The 11,263-nt window shown below is 35.2% G+C and overlaps 1 protein-coding gene across 2 annotated transcripts; it reads right to left on the bottom strand.

Annotated features, from left to right (window-relative positions):
* Window positions 1–3,321: 3,321 nt before the first annotated feature.
* On the bottom strand, window positions 3,322–10,769 carry LOC147501378 (putative protein phosphatase 2C 55). Of its 2 annotated transcripts, XM_086606425.1 has the most exons (5): window positions 10,623–10,769; window positions 9,691–10,525; window positions 5,421–5,745; window positions 4,719–4,868; window positions 3,322–3,790 (listed from the first exon to the last, which is right to left on the bottom strand). In XM_086606425.1, the coding sequence occupies exons 2-5, from the start codon at window positions 10,413–10,415 to the stop codon at window positions 3,494–3,496; spliced, it is 1,497 nt and encodes a 498-aa protein (XP_086462551.1). In that variant the 5' UTR covers window positions 10,416–10,525; window positions 10,623–10,769; the 3' UTR covers window positions 3,322–3,493. The 2 variants fall into 2 exon arrangements, with proteins under 2 accessions (XP_086462551.1, XP_086462552.1); XM_086606426.1 differs by lacking the exon at window positions 10,623–10,769 and having other exon boundaries at window positions 9,691–10,610.
* Between the last annotated feature and the right edge of the window lie 494 nt (window positions 10,770–11,263).

Genomic DNA, 11,263 nt, shown 5'->3' with positions numbered 1-11,263 from the left:
TTCCACCTTTTTTATTTTCTCACATTAAAACTTTTTTTTTCAAAAAAGTAGTGTTTAAATCTTCACATTATTAATCAAATTGGGATTTTTTTTTTTTTTTTTTTGGATGTTTTTGTATAAATCAATTGGGTGCTTATGTATTCAATATTTAATTAGAGTTTTTTTTCCTTTTATTTGTTTATTAGTTTTTATTTGTTTTAAGTTTTTATTTGCAAATTTTGTATATGATTTTTTTTTTTTAGTTTTTTTTGTATGATATAAAAAATGAGTATATAGGTGTGAATGTCAACCAAACAAGAGCTAAGTAAAACATGTGATAGGATAAGAGGCGATACAAAATTACTCCATCTCATGACTTGTATCACCTAATCATAGTTAAGTAAACAATATCTCTTGCACCAAAAAAGTAAATGTTCAAGCACCTCAATTTTTTTTCCTTTGTTCTTTCATAGTTTTTATTATTTATTTTTAAAAAGAAACTTTGTTATGTTAAACTTCATGAGATTAGTGTGGAAACTATTCTTTTGTGGCCTAAAGGTTGTAAAAATTGTTTTTGGGTGAAAATATTGTTTTTGTATTTTTTTTGTAATTAATTTATATTTTTAAAAAAGTTGCCCATTTTCAATATGAAACTCTAGATAGGATTGTTTATTTATTTATATCATGTTTTTTTTAATTAGTAATAGAGTTTTAAAAATTACTTTTAAGTTTTAAAAAAATAGATTGGTAAGGGTATAATTATAATAAATATCTAAAGATTTAAAGCATTTTTTTTTTAATAATTAATATTAGAGTTTACAAAAAGTTGGAATTACTTTTAAGTTTAAGTCTATTTTCAAATAGACATATAAGATATAACTATAATATATATCTAAGGATCTAAGGATAGAGTCTTGAACATATAAACACTCCTTTTGTACGACTTTAATTTAAATCGCGGGTTTACAATTTGTTGATATTGTAATCCCATATGAGTGCCTAAAGTCTAGCTAGTCAATAAATAATTCTTGGAGTCTTTTCACTTGTCACCAATTGGGTTTAAATTAGATGCCCATTTTCAATATGACATCAGAGCGGGTTATTTATATAGCCAAAGGGCTCATGTTATTTTTTCGCCACCCGTTTAAAAATTACGTGTTTAAGTTTAAGATTATGCTACATGTGAAAGAACGTGTTGAGATTATAATTCCACATCAAGTGTCTAAAGCCTAACTAATTAATATATAAATTTTAGGGCTTCTTCCTTTGTCACAAATTAGTTTTAAGTTTAATGTCTATTTTCAATACATATAAATTATGTGATTTTTATTGAATCGTTCAAATTAAGGTTCATTCTGATCTGATACTGTTCCATTATTTTGGTCTGATTTTATTAAGAATGAAAATTTCACCCACACTTTTCTTAACACAGTGGAAGCCTGGAAGGTGTCATACACTGTATCATTTGATTCATTATATAGATCTCTGGAAAATGACTAAAGTACTGTAAAATAAGTGTCTTAACTCTTAAGAAATGGTACCAAACAAAAAAACTCTTGAGAAAATCCACATTTAACATTAATAAACTAAACAAGAATGATAAGACATGAGTGATATAGAACAACTATATGAATTCAGACATGAGTAATATAGTTATAAATATAATTATTAGCAAGAAAAGCCATTCTTTTAGAATGCGACATGCTTTATGTTAAAGCTTATTAGAAAGGCTTTGGATATTTAACTTTCCTTTTGGTACGTAGATTATAAACAAATCAATGGATAGATACATGGATGGGGGACTTGATCACCATGAGAACATATTCTTTTTCTTACTATTCCCTTTCTATTATTTTTCTCTTTCTCTATTTTTTAATTTCTTCGCCGCCAAAACTTTTCGTCGTGTGCGTTATATCTACGCGCTTGATATGCATACATCCATGTAAGTGTACACCATGTAGCATAACCAACAAAACTTACTCATTGCCCTAACTGGAGTATTGGACCCAATCAATTAAATCGAGGTCGCTATCAAGCTAGTGGTCCTATTTGATCAAGTGGTCCCATTCTTGGTGGTCGACTCCCGTCAACGCTATCTGATGGAAGCTTTTCATTTCTTCAGGAGATTTCACATTGGACTCGAGATCTCTCTACAACCGGGTACCGAGATTCTCTGTAACCGTGTTATTTTGCCATTGATCCGAATTTGAAATGTATGTGTGTGTCTCGATATCTGTGTGTACTCCGAGATACGTGTGCACGCCGAGATACGAAATGTATATATGTGATATGATCTCTATACCCGGTTATAGAAGAACCAGTCTCATTTTATCAGGATTGTACCTATAATTCATGCAATTTGATTCAAACTATTTTTTTTGTTTTGATTTTAAAAGTTAGCGATCCAAAAAATTCATTGTGACCATATTTATTTTTGCTTTCTCTTTGTGTCTGGCTCAATCAATATCTTCCTAGTTGACTGGCTAGTGCAAGATGAGATTTCTTATTTCTACTAGTTCAGTACGTAACAAGTCCACAGTAGAAAAGCTCCTATTCATTCTGATCTGGCTTCCTTCATATTGAATGTGAAATAAATAAAAATTTGTAAACATGCAACTGTGCAAGTTGATTAAATTGGACGCTAGCTGCTAGCAGTGTCGTACTGTAATGTCTATATAATGCATGCTTAGTATACGACAGTAATTAGAAGAACTGAAGAATAATATGTGCCAAAAATTTAATATGTACAAGACTGCTAAATGACAAAGGCAATGGCGGGAAGAATTTTTTTTGAATAAATACACAGTATCTAGAACTTTGAAACTTAAAAACAGAAGATTCGCTCATCCAACCTAGGACATTTGACATAAGACATAACAAGGAAGATAATTTGGTTAGTCCTGAATTACTAGAAGTCTAGAACAAGCAAGTTGTACGCTTATTGTGTTCTTTTGTTCATAAAAATGTTGGACGGTTGATCGAGTTTTGTTTGTAGCTACGTCTACGACTTTTATAAATAACGAGTGGGGCATGACTTGATGACGATGATGATGAAAGCATGAAAACCTTGTCACACTTTGCTTTGACTTGTTTGTCGTTTACCCAAGGGTTGAGAAAATGAAGATAAGCAAATCACAGTCAGAACATGGAATCCAAAATCAACAAGGGAGAAAATCAAGCTAAAAATTTACCTGTAACTTTGGAAAATTATTCAATTTGGAATTTAAAACAAAAAGAAATGGATGCTGTTCTGCACCGTTAGTTCAATTTGGCAAGGTTAAAAAAGAGCTCTTCTAGTATGAAAATATTCATCATGTCAAAATCATCCTCGCCAAAGACCAGTTTTGTACCAAAATATTTCTTGAATATCATTATCTCTGGGTACACTACCCTCTGTGTGCATGGAAACTGCATATACAGTGCAACTTTTACTAGTAATTGAAAAAGGACAAAAAACCTTAGTCTATGCGGTATATACAAATGGAGATAACTGAAGATATATTTAATGCAGAAACTACACACTACTGGAACTTGTGATGAACGACACAACTACAGTAATGTCATCAAGCTTGCCACCATAATAGCGAAAACCAGCATCTTGGGCAGCAGTAGAAAATGGAGTCTGCCGGTCACTGTCCTGAGCTCGCTGGCGTGCCAAAGCTGCTATCTTCTGAGCTGTCACTTGCGGCCCCAAACCAGCTCTGACAGCATGGACGACTACAGCTGTTACCTCGTTGTTGTATAAATTGTCAAAAAGTCCATCTGTACCAGCAATGATGACATCCCCCGACACAGCAGGAACATTGAACACCTGAATAGACATTTTTACCAAAGAAGGGGTCACTCGGAAGGTCATTAATTTTTATTACGTATAATGCTGATTAAAGATACAAACTCAGACAAGCGTAACAGACTGGACAAATCTCAAGATAAAAGAGAATGGCATTACCTAAATCATCTTATGCTTAAAAGATTAGAAAAAGAGGGGGGTGTAAACATTCAGACACTTAAACTCCTGTAACGTCAGATGAGTACAAGTAAAAGCCGATTAGAATATAGCTCAGAAATGCAAATACAATATTAGGCTGGGCATGTTCCCATATTTTGCAGACCTTCAATTGCCAAGCCCAGGTTAAACTTTTTCCACTGACAGCCCTAATTATAATATAAAAACAGCAAGCTACAGACAGAACAATCAAGGACCATGTAATCTCTAATGCTGCATGATGAAGATGTGAATACACTGCACCGTGTCATACAAGTGATTAACGATTCAATCCTATCAGTCTACGATGCAATGAAGAGCAATTATCGAAGCACTATCATGCACTTCAATGGCATTTACAAGACAAAAGATATAACAAGTGCAGACAAGCATGACACATGAGAACATATTTAACTAGGTTATCCAATATAGCAACAGATTGACCAAATTTAGTTTATTAAAACAAGAAACAGGGTTGTTAGGTGTACCAAAGCATGCATCATATTTGGCCACATTCCCTTAATTACCAAAAGAAACATGTTGCATACCTTGATAAAGATGCAGCAAAGTTAGTTCGTGTTGTGAACACCAGTAGTTGGGATAATGAGAAAACGATGAAAATGGAACACGGACGAAAAACTGCTATCGATAAAATTACATGACTAGTTGAATCACGGCATGCAGTGGAATAACAAGCTAGCATACTAGGAAACATATGCCTTTAAATGTACAATATGATGGAAAAACAACTGACCTGACCAGAGCTTGGTAGGTCTCCGTCATTTCCGCATTCCAATTGATATGTAAAATTGAAACTGTGCTGCTGCGCAGGGGATCGAAAAACGGTGCATCCATCTCTAACAACTATAAATCCACTGTCACCTAAATTAATGGCATGGATGCCCTGCATTTAACAAAACACAACACACGCAAAAACATAACAAATAAGTACACTTCCATGTTGCATTTCCCTTTTCCTTTGTAAAATGGAAGACCGAACATCAAAGTTAGTAGGTTCAGGTTGGGAATAAAAAAAAAAAAAAAAACCAAATAACTTTTGGTACGACAAGTTTAATGTTTAATGTTTTTGGTCTTTTGGTATCGTAAAGAAAGATATAGTATGTTGACTGTACCTCAGGTACCGCTTATTAGAGGAGAAATTTACCTAAACTAGGGTGCCCTAATTTACTGATATTTTCCCTTAGTTTATATTTCTTTGCCCCCTCTCTCCCTTATGGCCCTAAGGCCACAGATGGGTGCAGGCGCCCTCTGCTCCGCACAGACACCCAGAAAAGGATTTCTAAAGTTTTGGGCGTACAACTCGGACATGATCACCCTTCAAAAACCACAGATGTAAATATGTGTGCGCTTATTGACATGCAGGATTAACCTACAGCCACACGATTGGGACCACAGAGGCAGACAATCTGAGGTATGTTAACAAGAAAAGGCTTACCTGTTCTGTCAGAGCTATGATGCATGCCGTGGAGGATCCTTTTGCTTTTGTGCATGAATGCGCTTTCTTCAGAACCCTAGCTGGGTCAATGGAACCTTTGGGCTCATCCTGAATCGCAGTCACAGAATTAGACATGAGTTCTCGAGCATATTGTCCAGCGTCAACACCCAGCTCTGCCCAGCCTCCAACACCATCTGCCACGCCTATTGCTTGCTCATCAACGCATATAAAATGTGCATCCTCTCCGCCAGTTTCTTCTTTATCAGGGTGTGGAAGATAACATGATCCTGATAGCAACTTTAGGGATCTGTCACCTACAATCTTCCTGTATCCATACCAAGCAACACAAGTTAGCCCAAAAGGTTTGGAAAGCACTTCATATTCTGATTCTTCAACTGTGCTCTTCATACTGAAACTGTAAACTGGGGACAAAAGTGTATACTATGATTGACAGAATTTCCAAAGGGGTGGTTGGGTTTCTTATTGCGTACAGACCATTTCAAAGTGTAGAACATCCTTCACACAATATGCATTTATTAACAATTATTAACTTGTCAACCTGTTAATGTATACTTGTATACTACCAAATAAAAAGCATCAATCACCAATTTCACTTAATTGAAACTCTTCAACAAGCTCACATCACCCTTAGGGCATTCCCAATGCAGGTAGCAATATTTTCCTGCCATGTAGGCGCCACATAGGACAATTTTCCCTTGTAATTACCCTCTTGGTGAGAAGCTACAAGGTGCTGCCCAATGCAAATGTGACTTTTGAATTTTGGATGGAATTATTTATTCCGTTTGGAAGTAAAAACATAACTCTTTTGCTTGAAATGTCGAAAACATGCGGGAAGGAATGAAACATCTTGTCCGAAAGAACAAAAATGAAAAAATATCAAAGAAACACGCGGGACGGAATAAAACATTCCGTCCGGAGTTCACAAGTTGGTCACTTTCGTAGGAACACTTCCTACCCTCAAAGTTACATGGTAAGTAGTCACCCTCAAAGTCACCATTGCAATGGGGCATTGTTTTGGAGGACTTTAGGAGTTTAGGGTGACTATGGTCTATTTCCCATCAAAGCTACCTGCATTGGGAATGCCCTTAGTAGTAAATGCCAACTTAAAACATTAAAGTCAAATGGCGCAGTAGCCAGTCAGAAAACGTAGCTCTCAAAATGGCATTTCAGTACAAGTACTTAAGTGCAAGTCTCAATGATATGAAGCAATGTTTAAAAAAGGCAGTGAAGCTTACACCATGACCTGCACCTCAAGCCTTTTGGGAGATTAGCACTCTGAGGCTTAAGCCTCAATGGCAGAGTAACCCAAGATCCTAAAACCTTTAATTTTTTCAAAAAATTATACTATTTCGTCTCGTGACCATCCTCAATCTTTGTTCATTGGATAAAATGACCATGTTCATATGGAAAATTGTTCAATTTCAAAAACTAAAATAAATATTAAGTATAATTTGTCATTAAGCCATGATTGAGGTTTATGCCTCAAGCGCCTTGAGCCTAAGATGCGTTGTTATAAACCTTGATAAGGAGAAACAAACACAATCATTGTGGGTAAGTCTGTGAGAGTTGTTACCACCGACCTGGGTTTCATAAACTTTCAACCCATGGTGGGAGTTGCGATCACCACGGACGCAATATTCTGACACAACAGAAAACCATTTGTCTGCATAAATTTTTGTTTGTCTCCCTAATTCTCTTTTTGTATGTACAAAAAACGCTATCACATTAGGGCTTAAACTTTCTTTGAAGGTTATGGTGATAAAAATAGTAGTCAGGGAGATATACAAGTTTATGTTTTAAGACAATAAGTTTATTTGTTATTAGTAATTATGAGTTTATTTAACTTTCTTTTAACCTCGTTCAGAATTTTCCAAGGCAATTAAGTTAACTTTCCATGGATTGGTTTAGTTGTGACTTGTCAATGTGTATTGTATGCCTTGTGATGTTTCTTATTATTAATATATATTCACTAGAGTATGTTTCTCAAATTGTTGATTTAAAATCATTGCACATCATTTTTTTTTTTAAGTTTATCTATTCTACTTATAAAGTGGCGTGGGGGAGCTAGCTGAATAAGCCATGCCAAATCTGTTCAGACCTCTATTTTTTTTTCCCTTTTTTTCTCCTTAAAAAGGGCCCACTAATCTAACTATACATGTTACACTAACATGAGAATATTTGCAAAATCAAATACACGTGCAAGAACCAAATTCATAATCGGCCCATATAACCTTTTGATTGTTAGAGAAATCAGGTATAATTTTTACATAACATGTGACTCACGTGCACACACACTAGTAAGTTTAAGAGCTATAGATTTATAGCTATGTTATGCTGAGTTAATTGCATTTAATGATCATATTCAATTTTCTTTCATGATACATAAATTTGTACCATTTTTAGCCCTTTTTTAGGACATTCGAATGTTTTTCTAGAAATATTATTAACTCTTTTTTTTCAAAAAAAAAATGTATTTCTTTGGGGCACACAGACTAAGGTACATGTCACTTTCGTGTCATACCCCACATGGCAATAGCACCAATTGCACCCAATGTGCACATGTCACTATGACAATCTTGCACCTAAAGAAAAAGTATAAAAAATGCCAAAACAATAGCATTGGGACGACATAATTCCACAGCCTTCAATATGCATCTTGACCAAATACACAAATGTATTAGAGTAAAATAATATATACAATAAATCTAAATGATTAATCAATAATAGGACCAAATGCTAAAATATGCAAAAGGGGGAAAATTAAAAAAATAACATACAATAAAAATTATAATCAAGTAAGCGGAGCAAACGTTCTTGGACCGGGTTGGGGTACGTGGCCCAAAATAATGTTTGGTAGGTTTATGTTGTCCTTAATCTTCTTCTCTTCTTCTTCGCCAAATACTCTTTCTCTCCAATATCTCTCTCTCCCCCGAACTCATCTCTCTCTCCTCATCTCTCTCTCCTTCTTCTTCACCCACCCAAATCCCTAACTCGCGCTCTCTCTCACTCAACAGCAAAAATATTGGATTCCTCCTAACGGGTTTTCTTCTTTCCCCATTTCGAGCTCTTCACTCTAAAAAGTTACTGGAAAAGAAATAAAGAAAGAACGACTCCGGAATTCTCTGCTACTTCAGGTTCATTCATATCCTTTTTTTTTAAAATAAATTATTTAATCGATAATGTAAATTTGCTTTGTCATGACTAGTATTTTTTTTTTTTTTTTCATTTTTCGTAAATATTTAATCTATAACTTTAATTTAGAGTGATTTAAATTTTATCCCATTGTTCTCAAATATTACTCAATAACTTTTTGGATTTTATTACTTTTACAGTTATGCCATACACGCAGTGGCTGTTTTAGCTTTAAAGCCAATGTTAGCTTTTGACTACGTCGTGGACTCTTCCTAGTAATGTAAAGGTCAGTATGCTGCAATAAATAATATTATCTGTTATGTTTGAGTTTGATGTAATAAATAATATTATCTAGAAAACATGGAGTTTGTATCCTAGGAACAATGAAGTTATCTTGTGGTTGCATTAAGACTGTAAGTTTGGTGTGGTTGGGGTGCTAGGCGAGGTGACTTGTCCTAAAGGCCTGGTAGGCATTATAAAGTTATTGTTTAGTTGTATATACATCTTGTCACCAGAAGTAATGCTGAAAGAAATGGAGAATTCAGTGAAAGGCCCACAATGGTCTCAACTTACATGATTTTAGTCAAACTAGAACGAATATTTTCAAGGCAGAATCTATTTATCCAAAATTGTACACACTATTAGATTCCAAAGTAATCAATTTGTTTTCCAACTGTATTTGTGCCTTTCTTAATAATTTTTTTATCTACGTCAGATATGCCTAGATTGTTTATCTTCCCTCACATGGTTTCTTCAAAGTTTAAACAGGAAATTGATTGGTTTTTTGCGTTGTTAATGTGCAGCCAAACCTTTTTGCAGCTCTTTTCCCTAGCCCTTTGGATTGCTCTATATCTACAGTGTCATCAGAATTCACAAAATCCTTGCTTCAGGTATGAAACAACCTCCACTAAGTGGATTTTCAGTCATGGTTGTGTGTTTTAAATGCTTATTTCCTGTGAAAGGTATTTAAAGGCACATAATTAACAAAATGCACTGTTCCGCTCACACCCCACTGCTATGCAGTTATACTAGTAATAATACGGTTTCAAAACTAACAAACAAACAACGGGGTTTAAAGTAAGACTATAGAAGAAAGAGATGAGAAGTGAGCACATACGGGTCAGCAGGAACTGCAGAACTTCTGAGCTGTTGTTCCTCACGTGCAGATCCATCAAGGGAAACATCAGGTGCAGCCCCAGCAGAATAAAAAACTGAAGCCGAGCAATGATAACCCTTGGCACACCAAAATGGATGGGAATTGCAAGTTTTCTTTGTCGAGTCGTAGAACAAACCCTGAAGCAGCTTATTGTTGGATGGTCCTCTATTTAACAAATTATCGCTTAATTTACTGCAACTTTGTATACTTTTACGGCTGTATGCAAGACAATCTTGATTTGAAAGTTGCAAATCTTTCAAACTCCAGTTCTCAACACAGAGATCACTCAATAAGGCTCTCGAATCACAGGCCACCGCCGAGGGTAGTCTCTGAAGTACGCTTTCAGGGGAAACTTGTGGAGGTCCTGATAGCAGGTGATCAATATGGTGTCCGCAGAGGCGTAAATGCGGAGCAGAAAACGTGCGAGAAAGTGCTTCAACGAAAGATAAATTCTTTTGTTGATTAAGCACATCAAAGTCCGATCTCGTACTGGGTCGCAAAAGTGACTGCACCTGAGCTAGAGTCGAAAACGGTACAGTTAAAGACAAACCAGAATCTCCAAACAAGAACTTCCCCTGCTCAAGAAGAGCCCCTAAAGAGTTGTTTAAACCTCCTTGTAACCCACTAATTGGTCTGCTGAACCCAGACCGAAATGCAAGCTTCAGCTTTGCAAAATTAGGTGGCATCTTCTTACCCTCTTAAATAAAACAGTTCAACTTCAATTTCTCTACTGCAAATAACACAAAACCTAGCACTATATGTAGATAAAATTCTCATAACTACCGGTGCATCAAACCTACAACAATTACATAAAGTTTTGTTGTGAGTCATCATAACCTACAATTACAAAACTTATGTACAAATATACAATCGATTAAGATTAGAATTGGTACCTTTAGAGATGAATTGGTCAAAATTCTGGAATGAACAGAAGAGAAAAAGAGAATTTTATTTTATTTATTAAGTTTTTTTTGCTTACTATTTCGAAACTTCGCGTGCGCTTCGTTACCTACTGTTTCTTTCTTTAATTTTTTTTGTGGAATTACGAAATGGGTAGAGGTTTGGGTTTTATTTACTTGTTTGGACAAATGTTTTTGCAACGTGAATCAGGTGGAAATTGGAATGAGAGGATGGTTTGGACGTTTTGGAGTTATTGGAATGACAGGTGTATGAACAATCTTTTAGCCGCACGAATGAAATGGTGGAATTTTTTAAATTTTGAATTTTTCAATGTCAAGTTTGAGAACGAATGGTCCTGTATTGAGCACTCGTCAAATTCGATTGGCAACCCCAAAAAAATATATATATTACAAATTTGTCATATTATAATTTTGCCATCAAAGTTTAGTCCCAACAACCAATCCAACCGGTCTCACTATAACAAAACTCTCGAATCGTTTGAGTGTACGGTCTCCCCATGTCGTTTGAGTATACACTCAAGCGATCTCGCCATGTAGTTTGAACTAGATTTTGGATCCACGCATACGCCTGGGATCTATTAAATATTTTGTGTCTAGAAAATATTTTCCAAAAT

Source organism: Coptis chinensis, chromosome 4 (genome assembly GCF_015680905.1).
Source record: "Coptis chinensis isolate HL-2020 chromosome 4, ASM1568090v1, whole genome shotgun sequence".
NCBI lineage: Eukaryota > Viridiplantae > Streptophyta > Magnoliopsida > Ranunculales > Ranunculaceae > Coptis > Coptis chinensis.
This window is presented reverse-complemented; position numbering and strand designations above follow the sequence as displayed.